Here is a 19217-nt window from a genome sequence, read left to right as displayed (position 1 = left end):
ATGACCTGTTTGTATATTTTGGAGATTAATCCTTTGTGGGTGACTTTGTTTTGTTTTATTACCTGAAACTATCTGCCCTTGTATATCTGTTCAATTAATTATGAAAATGAAGTTGGAAAGGATAGACCAAGGGGAAATAAGTATACCTAGAAATTAAACTTTAGTGGATATCCAAATATATCTCTGATCACATTAAGTTTTATACAAATGGTATTACTCCAATTTTCCAGAATCAAAGTTTCGTATACAATGGGGGCTCCTTATTCCTTTTTGTTGCATATTCAAGTTTAGGGATACTTTGTAGTGATAGGACAATTTGTACAGATTTTCCTAAAATTTATATTTCTGTACTGAATAAGCTATAGATTCTTTCCTTGTAAAAGGAGATTGGAAGTATTCTACTATAAAAATGTTAAATAGTAAAAAATCTCATAACTTACAATGATCAGCTTTGAAGATGTTATTCTGTAAACATTTATTAAGTAGTCTCTGAATAAAGACAACTCAGCTAACTGAAATGGTAATTACCTAGTCAGGGTTTCTGTTGTAGAGTGTCATAATTAGCTTGAATGCAGATGCCTGAGGAGGAATGCATGTTAGTACCTGCTGTGTGGATGGATGATAAGCATTGTTCAATTTTGCTTTTAAAAGTAAACTGTAGAGGTGGGGTTCATTATTCCATATTGAATGATTTGTATCTATGATGATTTCCATGCATTGACATGTGGAAATATTTGATAGATTAGCCTGAGAGGCAAGTAATCACTGTGGTGCTGAGCTGTTAAGCTTCCATTCAGAGCTTATTAGGCTAATTCCCACGGAGACAGTATGTTTGATAATTTGGCAATTATGTTTCATAACAAACTTTTCAGTTGTATTTTAAAGGCAACTGACTTTGCCCATACTTTAACAGAGGAGTTATTTTCACTTGTTACCCTTTTCGCGGGCCTTTTGTTAGTGGGACTTAGGAAGCTGGTGGCCACCTTTTGCTTTCAATTGTCTTTATGTTGTGTTACTTTCCAAGTGATATTCTGGCTCCCATAGAAAACAACCTAGTAATTTCTGGAACACACCAGTCCTACCATAATGACATCTAAGTTCTGAATGATCTCTGCTCTTAATGTTAGTTTTCAGTAATCAAAATGAGGGTCCATAGATATACAGCTTAGAAATCCTCTGTTTAAAAATACTGAAAACATGCAGAGAACTTCAGACACTTGAAGATACAACACGTGGTGTAATAAATATAACACAACTAGATACTCTGTCCCTGCCTTGATTATGCTTACTTGTCCTAGACAGATAAACATTATCTTGAAGTTTGTTTTCTTGCCCTTTTGTTCAATTTTGTAGCATGTATCCCTAAAGAACATACTAGTTGGTTTTATTTTTTTGGTTGAGGTATAATTCACACAGTCACCAGATTTTTAACTGTTTTACGTATATTTTGATGGCATGTTATTTGCACAGTATGTTGGCAGAAACCTGTTCATGTGACTCTGCGCAGCTATAATGCGTTCATGATCACTGCTTCATGTGTGGGAGCTGAGAGAGTGAACATAGGTGCCTTGGATTCAGACTGTGGCAGTAGAAACTGAAACGTTGGGCATATTTGTAATACTTGAAACTGATGTTTTGCTGATGGATTCATGATGAAATGTAAGACAGCAGAAAAAAAATGACCTTCAAGGTTTTTGGTAAGAATAACTAGAAGAATAGATGTGAGATGGGCAAGTCTGTTGAGGAGCCAGTTTGGGTGTGTGGTATGGGTAAAACCAGAACTTTGATTTTATAGTCCAGATGTGTGTTTTGAAATGAACGGAGATGTTAAATAGGTATTTGGATGTACAAGTCCAGATTTAAAGAGAACTTTCTGGGTTGGGTGTATAGATTTGCATGGTCTAGTGTAAGATGGTATTGATACTTGAAGCTACGGGGTTGAGGAGGTCATCTATGGAATGAATGTAGCTGGGGAGTCTGAGGTCTGAGCTCTGGAAGTACTCTCCACTTAGAAGGAGGATTTAAGGATCTAGTATTTCAAGTGTGGAAAGATAAGAGGGTTTCCTTGGTGATAACGGTTTCTGAAGACCAAGTGAACAGACATTCTCAAGAAGATAAAGAGCAATGTGGAGGTTCATTGTGAGCTTGAAAAATTTATTTTGTGGAGTTGTGGAGATAAAATCCTAATAAAAGTAGACCATAACATGCATGAGAGGAGAGAGAAATTACAGATAAGGAGTAGTACAGTACAGACAATTGTTTGAAAGAGTTTTGCTTTAAACTGGTGTGGAGAAATTTGATAATAGCTGGCAGATGTATGATCGATGGAAGACTGATTTAATGATGGGAGGTGTCACAAATGGCTTGTATTCTAAGCAGTTTGTCTCTAAAAATGGAGACAATTTAATAAAAGAATAAAAATTGAGGCAGGACAGACTATTGTATGAAGATCTACATGGGAAGGAATGGATGCCTGTAAGTATGTGGAGATGTTGGCCTTTCTATAAGAGGTAGGAAATTTTTTTGTAGTTCTTAGCATGTTTTGCACATACTGACTATATCTAAATATATTATCCTTTTGTTAAATATACTTTAAGTGTTCCTAAGTGTTCTTATTGAAGATACTGTAAATGAATTACTTTTGGATTGTTCATTGTTAATATTTAGAAATACACTTTTATGTATTAATCTTGTCTGCTGCGTTCTTGCTGAACTAGTTTATTTGTCTAATACTTTTTTAATGGATGCATTAGAATTCTCTGTATACAAGATTAGGTCATCTGCAGATGAAGACAGTTTTAGTTTCTTGGATGCCTGTATTAGATTTTCTTGCGTAACTGCCCTGACGAGAACTTCCAGTGCTTTTATTGAAAGTGGAAACAGTGGACATCCTTGTTCCTGATGTTGAAGGGAAAACATTGAGTCATCACACCATTAAGTATGATGTCAACTGTGGACTTTTTGTAGATGCCCTTGATCAGATGGAGCAAGTTCTCTGCTGTTAGTTTGTTGCATGGCTTTTTTCTTGAAGGAGTGTTGGATATTGTCAGATACTTTTTCTAAGTCTCTTGAGTTGTTTGTGTCTTTTTGTTCTTTATTCTATTAACATGGTGTATTACATTGGTTTTTTTTTTTTTTTTTTTGGTATGTTTAATATTAAATTTCTTGGGATAAATCCTACTTGGTCATGGTACATAATACTACTTGTTGCCAAATTTGGTTTGTTATCTTGACTTTTGTGGGTTTTTTTTTTTTTTTGTACTTTTCTGGGATATTTATCTGTAGTTAGGTTTTTTGGTGATGTCTCTGGTTTTGGTAATACTTGTCTTAAAGAATGTATTGGAGAGTGTTCCTCTTTTTTGCCTTTTGGGATAGTGTGAGGAATTGGTGTTTACAGTTTTTTTTCTTTTATTATATATAACCAGTGAAGCCATCTAGGCCTGGGCTTTCTTTGTGGGAAATTAAAAAATGCCTAAATTTATTAAAAGTCTATTCAAATTTTCTATCTTTGAAGTAATTTTGGTTGTGTCTCTCTGGATCATTGTAATTTTATCTGTAACCTAATGTGTTAAAATACACTTGCAATTTTCTTACTCCTTATTTCTACAAGGTTAGTGGAAATGTCAACACTTTCACTCCTGATACTACTTATTTGAGTTTTGCAAACCTTTAGCTAAACTAGAAAAAAGTGGTTAAATCTTTTCAAAGAACCAACTTTTGCTTTTGTTTTTTCCTTTTCCCATTTTCTGCTTTTATGTTCACTATGCCCTGTTAACTTTAGTCTTTCTCTTTTTCCAGTATCTTGAGGTGGAAGGTTAGGTTTTTGATTTGGAAAATGTCTTTTTTATATGGACAATCCCAGCTGTAAATACTTTAGCTGCATTCTCAGGTTACATTGCCTTGTGTATGTTGCTGCTCTCAAAATATCATTTTCACAGTGACTTCTCTGATTCATTTAGTAGTCTGTTGTTCAGTGGCTGTGTTCTTAATTCCCACATTACTTTTTGGTTCTCTAAAACATTTTTTGACGTATACATCATACTGGATTCAGATATACAACATAATGTTTCAACATTTGTGTACATTGAGAAATTACCACAATAAGTCAGTATCTTATCACCATATATAGTTACAGAATTTCTTCTGAAGAGACTTAATGATCTATTCTTTTAGCAACTTTTAAATATGCATTATAGTATTAACTGTAGTACATCCCCATGACCTATTTCATACCTGGAAGCTTGTACCTTTTGACTTCCTTCACACGTTTTTCCCCCTCCCCCCAACAGCTTGTTCTCTGTATTGATGAGCTATTTTTGTTTTGGTTAGGTTCCACACAGTGGGATCATACAGTATTTGTCTTTCTGTCTGATTTATTTCACTTAGCACATATGAAGAACCTGGAGTTCTTCATAAGTCATTGAAAATGGCAGAATCTCATTCTTTCTATGGTTGGTTAATATTCCATTGTATGTATTCTACATTTTCTTTATCTTTTCTTTCATGTGGCCATTTAGATTTCCATGTCTTGGCTATTATAAGTAATGCTACAGTGAACAAAGGAGTGGGTATCTTTGAGTTTGTGTTTTTATTTGCGCCAGATAAATGACCAGATGCCATAATCTTTGTTTTTTGAATGTTGAATTTTAAGCTGGCTTTTTCACTCTCCTCTTTCACTTCCATCAAGAGTCTCTTTAGTTCCTCTTCACCTTCTGTGATAAGGGTGGTATCATCTGTATATCTGAGGCTATTGATATTTCTCCCTGCAATCTTGATTCCAGCTTGTGCTTCATCCAGCCTGGCATTTTGCATGATGTACTATACATATAAGTTAAATAAGCAGGGTGACAATATACAGCTTTGATGTACTCCTTTCCTGATTTGGAACCAGTCTGTTGTTCCATGTCCAGTTCTAACTGTTGCTTCTTGACCTGCATACAGATTTCTCAGGAGGCAGGTCAGGTGGTCTGGTATTCCCATCTCTTTTAGAATTTTCCACAGTTTGTTGTGATCTACACTGTCAAAGGCTTTGGCATAGTCAATAAAGCAAAAGTTGATGTTTTTATAGCACTCTCTTGCTTTTTTGATGATCCAACAGATGTTGGCAATTTAATCTCTGGTTCCTCTGCCCTTTCTAAATCCAGCTTAACCATCTGGAAGTTCATGGTTCACATACTGTTGAAGCCTGGTTTGGAGAATTTTGAGCATTACTTTGCTAGTGTGTGAGATGAGTGCAATTGTGCAGTAGTTTGAGCATTCTTTGACATGGTCTTTCTTTGGTATTGGAATGAAAACTGACCTTTTCCAGTCCTGTGGCCACTGCTGAGTTTTCCAAATTTGCTGGCCTGTTGAGTGTAGTACTTTCACAGCATCATCTTTCAGGATTTGAAATAGCTCAGCTGGAATTCTGTCACCTCCACTAGCTTTGTTTGTAGTGACGCTTCCTAAGGCCCACTTGACTTTGCATTCCAGGATGTCTGGCTCTAGGTGAGTGATCACACCCTTGTGGTTATCTGGGTCATGAACATCTCTTTTGTATAGTTCTTCTGTGTAGTCTTGCCACCTCTTCTTAATATCTTCTGCTTCTGTTAGGTCCATACCATTTCTGTCCTTAATTGCACCCATCTTTGCATGAAATGTTCCCTTTGTATCTCTAATTTTCTTGGTGAGATCTCTGGTCTTTTCCATTCTATTGTTTCCCTCTATTTCTTTGCATTGATGGCTGAGGAAGGCTTTCATATCTCTCCTTGCTGTTCTTTGGAACTCTACATTCAAATGGGTATATCTTTCCTTTTCTCCTTTGCCTTTCTCTTCTCTTCTCAGCTATTTGTAGGGCCTCCTCAGACAGCCATTTGGCTGCACTACTGTTTTCTAATTTCACTTTTAAGGTTGGAGAACATATTTAATATGACTCTAATTTTTAAAAATTTACTATGTCTTTTTTATGGCTGAGTATTTGGTCTGATCTGGAGAATTCTCCATGTACGCTTTAGAAGAACATATTCTTGTTGGTGGAGTATTTGATACATTAGGTATAGTTGGTTTATAGTGCTTTTCAAGTCTTATTTCCATAATGCCTAGTTGTTCTACTCTTTATTGAAAATAGGATGTTGATGTCTCCAATGGTTGGATTATTTATTTCTCCTTTAAGTCCCACCAATTTTTGCTCCATGTACTTGGGGATCTATTAGATAAATTTTTATACTTTGTTGAATTGCCCTTTCTTTTTTGATTACAAAAGGATTTTATCTGTTTTTTTTTTTTTTTTTTGATATAGCTACTTCAGCTTTCTTATGGTTACTGTTAGCTTGATATATATCCTTTTCATCCTTCTGTATTCAGTGTATTTTGATCTTTGAGTCTCAGATTTTTGTTTCCTATACATAGCATACGGTTGGGTTTTTAGTCCAGTTTGACGGTATGACTTTAGATTGTTTAATCCACTTAAAATTAATGTTACTGATATTTTTGAGTTTACATTGGCCAGTTTATTTTGTTTCTTGTGTGTCTTTCCTCATTACTGCTTTCTTTCATATTAAAATAATGTTTTCTATTGGAACATTAATTTTCTTATTTTTTCATTTCAACTTTTATTTTCTTAGTGACTGTTCCATGGCTTATAGTATATATCTTAACATAATCCAGATATATGCTAACTAAAATCTAGGAAGATACAGGAATGTTACCCTTAAATAGCTCTATTCCCTCTTCCGCCTTTTTGTGTTATTTAATGTTAGACGCATGTATGTTAGAAACCCAAATAGTCCACTGTTGTTATCACCTCATTTTATTTTACAACAGTTACAGAAGCTGAGAAGAAAGGTGAGCTGTATTTAAAAGGAATGGCATCACCTGGGAAGCCCAATGTCATATTAACCTTCTTGTTTTCTATTTTCAGTTTTCACTTGTTACTGTGGACCCAAGGTACCATTATTTTCTTCTTATAATACACTTTTACTAAGCTTTTATGCAGTTTTTGTCAAATACATGTTTCAATGTTATAGGTTGATCAGTTACTTATATATTTTATAGTTTCTTTTTAAACCTCATAAGACAGGAGAAATAGGCATTTATACTATTTCTTTCTTGTTTTTTTTTTTTTTTTAATGGTGGTCTTTTTTTCATGTGGATTTGAATTACTGTCTACACTTGGCTTTCTTTCAGCTTGAAGTTTGTAGGGTGAATCAGCTAGACATGAAATCTGCTTGTTTGCTCTGAGTTATTTTGATCTGATTTTTGTAAATTCTCATTTTGCTGGACTTTATGTTTAACAGGTTTTTATTTTGAGCAGTTATCATATCACCTACCTGCCTTCTTCCTTCCATTGTTTCTGATTAGAATCTGTTCTTAATCTTATTGGTGTTCTCTTGTTAATGATAAAACATTTTTCTCTGGTTGCTTTCAACATTTTTTCTTGTAATTTTAGCTTTTTCATTTTTTACTATGATATGTCTGGATATAAATTTCTTTGTGTGTATTCTGCTTTGAATATATTGATCTCCTTGAGTGTGGAGATTGTTTTCCTTGGGAAATTTTCAATCATAATTTGTTTGAATATTTTTTCTGTTCCTTTCTTGCCTTTATTCTCCTTCTGGTATTCCTATTACAGAAATGTCTGTAATGATGTCCTGCATATCTTGGTGAATCTGTTCATTTTTTCTTTGTAGAATCTATTGATATAACTTTAAATTCAGGTATTCTGCAGTTCAAATCTATTATTGAACCTCTCTAGTGAATTTTTCATTATAGTTACATTTAATTCTAAAACTGCTACTCAGTTTTTAAGATATCTCTTCTTAATATTGATGATACTAATGGTCATCATACTCTGTTTACACATGGTATCCTTTTGTTCTTTGAACATGTTTGTAATACCTGATTTGACGTCTTACCTGCTTAAGTGTGATATCTGGTCCTCTCGCAGGCAGTTTCTGTTCCTTGATTTTTTTTTTTTTCTTTGTATAGATTCACCTTCCTGTTTGGATCCATGTCTTTCCATTTTTTTGTTGTTGAAAAATGCATATTTTAGAAAATGTATTTTGTCTATCTCTGTAGGGCTTATTTTCTTGGCTACTAAAATAAACCAGAAAAGTCACAGTCTTGTTCCTGTACAGGGCAAAACCTCTGAAGTCACTTCACAGAGGGTGGGGTTCTAGATGTGTGTTTAGTCATCAGAGAATAAGAGTGGTTTTAGCAGTCTGATCTCTTTGTTATACTGCCTGCCTCTGACACCCAACTGACAAGTTCCATTCATTGCCTGCTAACTGTTTTACTTTGGACCAGTGCCCAGTACATAGAGTGCCCTATGGTTCCATCCAATTAAATTCTGGCGCCTTGGCAGGGATAGTTTGTGAAGCCAGTATTTGAGGTTTGCTCTGACTCTAGGGATTGGTGGGAGATTCTTGTTAGCTGTCTCTTGTTCTGGTTGTCTCCGATAAACTAGCTTGCCTATGGTTCAGCTTTTTGCTCTCATGAAGTGATCACCTTCCTCTTAACTGCTTATCATGCTGATCTCTGAGCGTGTACTTATCCTTAAACTTTCTCACACTCACTTCCAATTAAGTGAATTCCCTTGGGGCGAGCTTCATAGTTGTCTGTCATTAGAACTTGTCTTTCTCCCTGTGCAAAGTCACCATGCCTGTGTTTTGGGGCTATTGGTAGGCATGCTGTGCGAGCGACATCACTTCTTCATGAGTAAGGTGCTGCCTAGAGGCAATAGCCTCCTCTTATTTTTGCCTCTTCCAGCACAGAACCTCTGCCCTCTGTGTGAACTGGGCCAAGGGTGATGGCCGCAGTGTTCTCTGCCTACCATGCAAGGGGTAGGTGTTCACTCTGTGGGTGGAGACTGTGGGAGACTCTGTGGGAGAAGGACTCTCTTACCACCTCTTGGCCACACTTGTCTGTAATTGAGCCTTTGTGTCTTGGAGTTGAGTGGGCTGGGAAATGCTCCGCTCTGCCCCTCCCACTGGGAGCTAGGGGTACAGGGAAGCCTGTCTTCTTGGTCACACCTACTCTGAGTGGAACTTTAGTCACACTGAGCTGGGTGTTGTGGAATGAAGGAAAAAATGGATGATGGTTCTAGTACCACAGGCTTCGTTCTTTACAAGATTTAAGAGAGATTCTTAAATGTTAATTTGTTGAATGCCCTTAGGACAATTTTCAAAGACTTTAAATGGTTGTTTTTGAAAAATGTTTTTCTTTAGTTACAGTTGTTTTGCTGGGAAGAGACTCTGCACAGCTCTTGGTGACATTTTGTGTATCTCATGTTCTTCTAATGTTATATGTCAGACTATGTCAGTCTGGCATAGAGTGAACTGTAAGTAGTTGAAATAGAACTATGTTTTTTCCCTTAAAAAGCACTATGTACATGTGTGAATTCCTTTCCTGTCTTGTCTTCCAAAACCTCTGCTAATAGGTGCTAGCTTGACAAGTTGGATTTGCTCTCTCTCTCTCTTTTTTAAATTTTGTTGGAGTATAGTTGATTTATAATGTTATATTAGTTTCAGGTGTACATCAAAGTGAATCAGACACACACATATATATATATATCTTCACTCTGTTTTAGATTCTTTTCCCATAGAAGTCATTACACAGTATTGGATAGAGTTCTCTGTGCTGCCTGTGCCGTATAGTAGGTAATCCCAACTTCCCAGTTTATCCCTCCCTGCTACCTTACTCCCTTGTAACCATAAGTTGTTTTCTACATCTGTAACTCTATTTCTGTTTTGTAGATAAATTCTTTTGTACCCTTTTTTTAGATTCCACATATAAGGGATGTCATGTAATATTTGTTTTTCTTTGACTTCACTCACTATGACACTCTCTAGGTCCATCCATGCTGCTGCAAATGGCGTTCTTTCTTTTTTAATGGCTGAGTAATATTCCATTCTATATATGTTCCACATCTTCTTTACGTATTCCCCTGTTGATGGACATTTCTGTTGCTTCTATGTTCTGGCTATTGTGAATAGTGCTTCAGTGGACATTGGAGTGCATGTATCTTTTTGAATTGTAGTTTTCTCTGGATATATGCTCAGAAGTGGGATTGCTGGATCAGCTAATCTATGTCAAAGGAGGCAAGAATATATGCTGGAGAAAATACAGTGTCTTTGATGAGTGGTGCTGGGAAAACTGGACAGCCACATGTAAAAGTATGAAATTAGAACACTCGCTAACACCATACACAAAAATAAACTCAAAATGGATTAAAGGCTGGATACTATATAACTCTTAGAGAAAAACATAGGCAGAACACTCTGACATAAATCACAGCAAGATCTTTTTGGTTCCACCTCCTAGAGTAATAAAAGTAAAACCAAAAATAAAACCAAAAATAAACAAATGGGACCTAATAAAACTTAAAAGCTTTTTGTGCAACAAAGGAAATCATAAACAAAATGAAAAAAAAAACCCTCAGAATAGGAGAAAATATTTGCAAACAAAGCAAATGACAAGGGATTGATCTCTAGAATACACAAATAGCTCACGCAAATAGCTCAATATTAAAAGAAAAAGATTTCTCCAGAGAAGATATACAGATGGCTAGAAAGCTCATCTTTTCAAGGTGCTCAACATCACTAATTATTAGAGAAATGCAAATCAAAACTGCAATGAGGTTATCACCTCTCACTGGTCAGGATGGCCATCATCAAAACGTCTACCCATTGTAAATGCTGGAGAAGGTGTGGAGAGAAGGTAGCCCTCCCACACTGCTGGTGGCAATGTAAACTGGTACATCCACTGTGGAGAATTGCATGAAGGATCCTTAAAAAACTAAAAACAGAGCTACCAAATGGGCTTGCTCTTTACCTGTCTTTCATCCACTTGGACATGATCACTCCCTATCAGCCCTGGCTCTCTCTTCACTTTTGCTTTTATGCCTAGGCTCCAAATCTCTGCTTGAGTCATTGGAAATGGTGACACAGTTTGTACACTGTCTGCTTGGCTCACACATTAGCTTTGATTTTCAGCCAATCCCTTGGCTTTTGTAAACTAGTTTGTGGACAGTCTATATTTCTCAGATGTGGTCTCCTGGAGACCAAATTCTTCTTAGGTGTTAATGTTATATGCTGTATTTATATGAAAGATAAGACATTTTACAGTTAATCTAGGACAGTTGGGTTAATTATCCTAACTGGGAACTTCATTTTAAGGCTACTTCACCAAGGTAGCTGTATGGTATTGACCTGCAAGATTATATTACAGTGTAACTTTATTAAAGGTAAAGGGAAAAACTGTCAGATAAGGTGTATTTTTAAAATTTAGATGCATCTATTAATGAGACAGAGCTTTCACCAGAGCAGTTGAAATCAGTGGACGCTTTGCCTTGGGGAGCTTCACATGGATGCTGTGTTTGAAGGGAGCTATTTTTCACAGGAATTAGAGCAAGGCAGAAATTCATTGTCATTTGGGTGGTGGCAGAGCTCATTTTGGAGATCTTAGGGAATGTGTTTTTTTCCTTAATGATCTAATATGTAAATTAAATACTTGAAGGCACATTAACAAGTAAATGTTCATGTGTAACCCATTTCATTCTTGGACAATAGTCTCTTTCTGTCTCTCATCTTCAGGGAGGGTCCAATTTTATCTGAGCATCCTTTCTTAGTATTTGACTTCAATAGCCTGTGATGCAAAGGATTTTGGACCCGTAATGAAAAATTATTTATATCTCTTACTATATAGAACTGCAGTGGTTTGAGATCGGTGGGGACTTTTTGGCTGCACTGGGTCTTTATGCTGCACGTGGGCTTTCTCTAGATGTGGCGAGCAGGGGCTATACTTGAGTTGCGGTACCCGGGCTTCTCATTGTGGTGGCTTCTCTTGTCGTAGAGCATGGGTTCTAGGACACATGGGCTTCAGTAGTTGTAGCTTGCTGGCTCACGAGTTATGGCTTCAGGGCTCTAGAGCATGGACTTAACGGTGGCGCACAGGCTTTGTTGCTCCACGACTTGTGGAATCTTCCTGGATCAGGGCTCAAACTCATGTCTCCTGCATTGGTAGATTTTTATCCACTGCATCACCAGGGAAGTATTGAGACTGGTTTTTGATTGTAAATGATTTTATTTATGAGCCAAAATAAAGACTTGTTTGAATATTTTCTTGAGGTAGCTTGTTGAAGGTATAAGATCCGTTTCAAGACAGATCCAGAGTTCAGAATTTAACTTTTAGATATTTTTTAGGTCATGTAAATGTGTCATTTGCATCTCTGTTCTTTAGGCCTCAGGAGCAATCCGACCTCTTGTATCTACTGTCATCAGTCCATCTGCAGACAGCTGCTTAGACCACTCACTGGAACGTGCCAGATACAGGGCAAGTGAAATGCCACAGGCCTTTCTATTTGATGTGATCTATGACGCATATCAGCAGGTAAGAATCTTGGCTTTTTAAAAATCTGCCATATTGGGCATCTTTAAGAATCACTCCCATATGTGGAGATTAGCTAGAAGAACTCATGGTGCTCTAGAGTGAACTCAAGGCTCAAATTAATTAGAGTGAAGTTGGTTCCTATGAGAAAAAGACCCAGACAGAGTCTGGAGGAGTCCATGTGAAATCGTCCTCGTGATCTGTCCCTTCCAGGGTGACACAGGCACACCTTCCTTCCAGCAATGACAAGGCAGCAGCATGGGTGTGATGCTTCTTTCCAGGGAAGCCCATTGGAGACTTGGTGTCTTAAGGCATTGGGTTGGTCATGTAGATAGTTCTGCCTTGCACATAAATTTCAGATTCCCAGGAGGAAAGCAGGTGTTCAGCGTAAACCATATTGTTTACATGGATGTCTAGGCACAGTGAACCACTCTTATCAGTTAACTATTCCCTGGAAACACGCCAAGAAACAAACTCCCTGACGCTGGCCGAGGGCCTGCCTGGTGAGTGGGTCTTTGAAAGTTAAGCAGTCTTAGCCCTACTGTAGTAAACAATCTGCACAGCTGTAGAGACATTGTGTTAAAATTTTAAAGGTAAGTGATTTCAAAATACCAAATCATTTATGTTTATGTTATACTACATTATCTTTGTTTTCATGTTTTGGAAACATTTTGTACCTGTAAATTTTACTGCTATTCATTTCTGTGTTTATTCATTAAACAGTTATTAAATATCAGGTATCATGCTTGACAGAAACTTTCCAATGAAAAAGGATCATTGCAACAGCTAAAGCAGTGCTTGGCTTGGCTGATGTTAAATAATCAGTAACTAGAGATGGATGGACTGTAGAGATATATGAGATAATAGTAACATAAATATTGACATTTTATAATAAAAGAATACCACAATTTGGATAGTTGTTTTTGTTTAGTTGTTAAGTCATGTTCAACTCTTCTGGAACCCCATGGACTATAGTCCGCCAGGCTCCCCTGTCCATGAGATTTTCTAAGTAAGAATACTGGAGTGGGTTGCCATTTCCTTCTCCAGGGGATCTTCTCAACTCGGGGATTAAACTCATGTCTCCTGCCTTGGCAGGAGGGTTCTTTACCACTGAGCCACCAGGAAAGCCCACATTTTGGATAAAAAGTAGTTAATGACATAATGAATCAATCTTGATTATCAATTACTGTTTTAAATATTGAATTCCCAGTAAATGAGAACCAGTTTTCATGGTATGAATAGTTGACCATGGTTTGTTTTCTTAAAATTTGCTACACAGAAATTTACCTTCATTTGGTCATTAATCAAATGTTACCCTATTAAAAATCATAAAAGCCTAAATCTTGCTGAGCTAGACATCTGCTTGATATTTCTAATATTTTTTAAGATTAATGAAAGAATTTGTTCATCTTTATGTGAGCATTCACTTTAAGAAGAATAAATGTTAGCTCTGTTTTAGAAAATTTAATATAATCCTGTGAGCCTCACATTAGAGTAGTATTTTTCAACAATTTTTGGTAGAGAATTAAGCCCTAAAGCACTGAGGTACTGATTCTCAAATTATGGTTACCAGCCCAGCAACCTTAAGCATGTTTTAGATCTTGTTAAAATGCAAATTCCGGGCCTTCACCTCAGACCTACTTAGTTAGAAACTCTGGGAATGGAAACACCTATTTGTGTTTTAACAAACAAGCCTGTCATGTGATCCTGATTAACCCTGATGGCTCAGATGGTTAAGCGTCTGTCTACAATGTAGGAGACCCGGGTTCGATCCCTGTGTTGGGAAGTTCCCTGGCAAAGGAAATGGCAATCCACTCCAGTACTATTGCCTGGAAAATCCCATGGACAGAGGAGCCTGGTAGGCTACAGTCCATGGGGTCGCAAAGAGTCGGGCACGACTGAGCGACTGAGCGATCTTTGGGAACCAAAATTTACCACATACATCCCTAAGGTATTCATTGTATGTGGTAAAGTCTCTTCTGTTGCATTCTTGGGAGAATTGAGAATGGAGTCACACAAAACCAACTCTTCTATGGTTCAGATGAGGAATGCACACAGCATTTTGGAGGTTTTGATGCAAGTTCTTAGGAAAATCATTTTTGATCATAAAGTCATTCATAAGGAAGTTTGCATAAAATATTTTTCTCTTATCTATACTATTTGTGTATATATATGTTTTGGTTTTAACAAGTAGAGAAGAGTAAAACAGGACAGAGTTCCAGGGGTGGGAAGTCATTTTCTATAGATTGGTCAGAGGTACCATGTGAAAAGGTAAAATTTAAGCCAGCATTGGGAAGTAAGTGAGGAGATAAGTCATGCCGGTAACTGAGAGCGTTATTTTAGGTACAGGATGCAGAATCTAAAAAGGTGGCATGAGGCTAGAGAAGAATGACATCATGGAGGGAAGTAGGAGATGTGGTTAGGGAGGCCCTGTGTGTGGTATCTTGTAGCATCTTAAAGGCAGTGATATGGGCTTTAGGTTTTACCTTGAATGAAAGGGGAACTTTAGATGGTGCTGTGTGAAGTCCTACTTCTATGGGGCCACCCTATCCCTTGTGGGGATGGTACCTTACAGAAGGTAAGGGAAGAAGTAAGCTATTGTGATGATCAAGGCAAAGATGATGACAATTAGGGCGATTTGTGCAATATAGTATTTGGTGTGAAGTGTTTGTGTTCTGAAGAGATTTAGAGGTAAAGTGAGGATAGGCCATTTAGTCTATCCTGTTCAGGTAGACTAAATGGCCTGTCTGACTAAATGGCCTCTAGAAACCGGAAATGTCAAGGAAATTTCAGAATGGGAAGACCAATGGGTCCAAGGATTTGCTCTGAATAACTAGAACACAGTGGTCCTTTATTGAGATATGAAATGCTAGGGAAGAGAGTTTTTGTATGATTAGATCAAAAGTTTGCTTCTGTTGTACTGTTTGAGATTTCCTGTAGACTTTGTAAAAAATGTGAAGGAGATAGTTGAATATGCTGCTGCTGCTGCTAAGTCACTTCAGTCGTGTCCGACTCTGTGTGACCCCATAGACGGCAGCCCACCAGGCTCCTCCATCCATGGGATTTTCCAGGCAACGGTACTGGAGTCGGGTACCGTTGTCTTCTCCAATAGTTGAATATATGAAACTGTAATTCTGTGGAAAGATCCAGATAAAGATAGGCACTTGACTTCCTGTAGAGCTCAGGGAACCCTACTCTGGGCTCTGTGGTAACCTAAGTGGGAAATAAATCCAAAAAAGAGGTGATATATGCATATAGCTGACTCACTTTGCTGTACAGTAAAAACCAACACATTGTAAAGCAACTAGACTCCAGTGAAAAATTAATAAAAAGAGAAGAGCTAATGCCTATCCTTCTAAAACTCTTTCAAGAAGTTGCAGAGGAAGGAACACTTGCAACCTCATTCTACGAGGCCATCATCACCCTGACACCAAAACCAGACAAAGACAACACAAAAAAAGAATACTATAGGCCAATATCACTGATGAACATAGATGCAAAAATCCTCAACAAAATTTAGCAAACAGAATTCAGCAACACATCAAAAAGCTCATACACCATGATCAAGTTGGGTTTATTCCAGGGATGCAAGGATTCTTCTATATATGCAAATCAATCAATGTGATGTACCATATTAACAAATTGAAAGATAAAAACCATATGATCTCAGTGGAAGTGAAAGTGAAGTCGCTCAGTCGTGCCTGACTCTTTGTGACCCCATGGATAGTAGCCTGCACCAAGGTCCCCCATCCATGGGATTTTCAAGTCAAGAGTACTGGAGTGGGTTGCCATTTCCTTCTCCAGGGAATCTTCCCAACCCAGGGATTGAACCCAGGTCTCTCACATTGTAGACAGTAGATGCAGGAAAAAGCCTTTGACAAAATTCAGCACCCATTTATGATTAAATGGTCCTAGAAGGAACTTACCTGAACATGGTAAAGGCCATATATGATAAACCTACAGGAAACATTATTCTCAATGGTGAAAAACTGAAAGCATTCCCCCTAAGATCAGGAACAAGACAAGGGTGTCAACTTTCACCACTATTATTCAAGATAGTTCTGGAAGTCCTAGCTATAGCAATCAGAGAAGAAAAAGAAATAAAAGGAATTCAGATTGGAAAAGAAGAAGTAAAGCTCTCGCTGTTCCCAGATGACATGATACTGTACATAGAAAACCCTAAAGATAGTATCAGAAAATTACTAGAGCTAATCAGTGAATATAGCAAAGCTGCAGGATACAAAATGAATGCACAGAAGTCACTTGCATTTCTATATAATAATAGTGAAAAATCAGAAAGGGAAATTAAGGAATCAATCCCTTTCACCATTGCAACTAAAAGAAATATCTAGGAATAAACATACCTAAGGAGACAAAAGAAGTGTACACAGAAAATTATAAGACACTAATGAAAGAAATCAAAGGCGACATAAACAGATGGAGAGATATTCCATGTTCCTGGATAGGAAGAATCAATATTGTGAAAATGGGTATACTACCAAACTCAATCTGTAGATTCAATGTGATCCCTATCAAATTACCAATGACATTTTTCACAGAACTAGAACAAAAAATTTCACAATTCAGATGGAAACACAAAAGAATAGCCAAAGCAATCTTGAGAAAGAAGATTGGAGCTGGAGAAATCAACCTTCCTGATTTCAGATTACTACAAAGTTACAGTCATCAAGACAGTATCATACCTGCATAAAAACAGAAATATGAAACAAGATAGAAAGCCCAGAAACAAACCCATGCACCTATGGGTACCTTATTTTTGAGAAAGGAGGCAAGAATATACAATGGGGCAAAAACAGCCTCTTCAATAAATGGTGCTGGGAAAACTGGATAGCTACATGTAAAAGAATGAAATTAGAACACTTCCTAACACCATACACAAAGATAAACTCAAAATGGATTAAAGACCTACATGTAAGCCCAGAAACAGTAAAACTCTTAGAGGAAAACATAGGCAGAACACCCGACGACATAAAGCAAAGCACAATCCTCTATGACCCACCTCCTTGAGTAACAAAAATAATAACAAAAGTAAACAAATGGGACCTAATTAAACTTAAAAGCTTTTGCACAGCAAAGGAAACTATAAGCAAGGTGCAAAGATAACCCTCAGAATGGGAGAAAATAATAGTAAATGAAACAACTGACAAAGGATTAATTTCCAAAATATAGAAGCAGCTCGTATAACTCAATGCCAGAAAAACAAACAACCCAATCAAAAAGTGGGAAAAAAACCTAAACAGATATTTTTCCAAAGAAGACATACAGATGGCTAACAAACACATGATAAGATGCTCAACATCGCTCATTATTAGAAAAATCCAAATCAACACTACAATGAGATATCGCCTCACATTGGTCAGAATGGCCATCATCAAAAAACCTATAAACAATAAATGCTGGAGAGGGTGTGGAGAAAGGGAATGCTTTTGCACTGTTGGTGGGAATGTAAATTGATACAGCCAGTATGGAAGACGGTGTGGAGATTCCTTAAAACACTAGGAATAAAGCCACCATATGACCCAGCAATCCCACTCCTAGGCATATACCGTGAGGAAACCAAAATTGAAAAAGACACATGTATCCCATTGCTCATTGCAGCACTATTTACAGTAGCTAGAACATGGAAGCAACCTAGATGTCCATCAACAGATGAATGGATAAAGGAGTTGTGGTACATATACATAATGGAATATTACTCGGCCATAAAAAGGAATGCATTTGAGTCAGTTCTAATGAGGTGGATGAACCAAGAACCTATTATACAGAGTGAAGTAAGTCAGAAAGAGAAAGAGAAATATTGTATTTTAACACATATATATGGAATCTAGAAAAATGATGCCGAAGAATTTATTTATAGGGCAGCAATGAAGAAAAAGAATAGGCTTGTGGACATGGGGAGAGGGGAGGAGAGGGTGAGATGTATGGAAAGAGTAACATGGAAACTTACATTACCATGTGTAAAATAGATAGCCAATGGGAATTTGCTGAATGGCTGAGGAAACTCAAACAGGGGCTCTGTATCAACCTAGAGGGGTGGGATGGGGAGGGAGATGGGAAGGAGGTTCAAAAGGGAGGGGATATATGTATAGCTATGGCTGATTGATTCATGTTGAGGTTTGACAGAAAACAACAAAATTATGCAAAGCAATTATCCTTCAATAAAAAAATAAAAAGATAGGCACTTGATAATTGTCATCTTTCAGACATTTAATGCTGTGGCATTGACTGAGATAAGTAGAAAAACTGGTAGAGAGAAAATAGGAGGGACAAAGGCTGAATCCTGGGGCAGTCACAGATTCTAAGTATGAAAAGATGTTTTAGTTTCCTGTTACTGTTGAAACAAATCCACACTCTCAGAGAACTGAAAAGAGAACTTTAAAATTCTGGAGATCGGAAATCTAAAATCAAGATGATAGGGCTGTGTTTCTTGAGACTGCAGTGGAGACTATTTCCTTGACATTTCCGGTTTCTAGAAGCCACTTCATTCTTGGCTCCTGGCCTGTCCTTCGTACTACTCTTGCTTTCAGTGTTCCTGCCTTCTGTGTCCTGCCTTCCTCTGAGAAGAATTCTAGTGATTACATCAGGCCCACCTAGGTCATCCAGGATGATCTTCCCGTCTCAAAGTCTCTAATGTTATCTTCAAAGTCCCTTTACCATATTAATGGACATACTCAGATTCTGGGAATTAGGAAATAGATATCTTGGGAAGAAGATTTTTTCAGAAGAGGAGTGGCCGCAGAGTAAGAGGGTAATGTCCCAGGAGCCTAGTAAAGGAGTTCAAGAATGATTCAGTGCTCCATAATGGTTTAAACAGAAGAAAGGATTGAGAACTG

At 37.3% G+C, this 19217-nt stretch overlaps 1 protein-coding gene across 20 annotated transcripts in view; it reads left to right on the top strand.

Annotated features, from left to right (window-relative positions):
* Window positions 1-19217, top strand: part of CRPPA (CDP-L-ribitol pyrophosphorylase A) — a 456527-nt gene that overhangs the window by 32302 nt on the left and 405008 nt on the right. For all 20 annotated transcript variants that reach the window (XR_009494189.1, XR_009494188.1, XR_009494184.1 and 17 more), the window contains exon 3: window positions 12217-12366. Coding sequence is in view for 6 of the 20 variants with exons in the window: in XM_059885802.1 (XP_059741785.1) it covers window positions 12217-12366 (150 nt within the window). In the remaining 14 variants the exon portion in view is untranslated. The remainder of the gene's footprint in view (window positions 1-12216; window positions 12367-19217) is intronic.

The sequence above is a fragment of the Bos taurus genome, chromosome 4 (genome assembly GCF_002263795.3).
Source record: "Bos taurus isolate L1 Dominette 01449 registration number 42190680 breed Hereford chromosome 4, ARS-UCD2.0, whole genome shotgun sequence".
Classification (NCBI taxonomy): Eukaryota; Metazoa; Chordata; class Mammalia; order Artiodactyla; family Bovidae; genus Bos; species Bos taurus.
The sequence above is the reverse complement of the archived record's forward strand: the minus strand, read 5'-3'. Positions and strand labels throughout refer to the sequence as shown.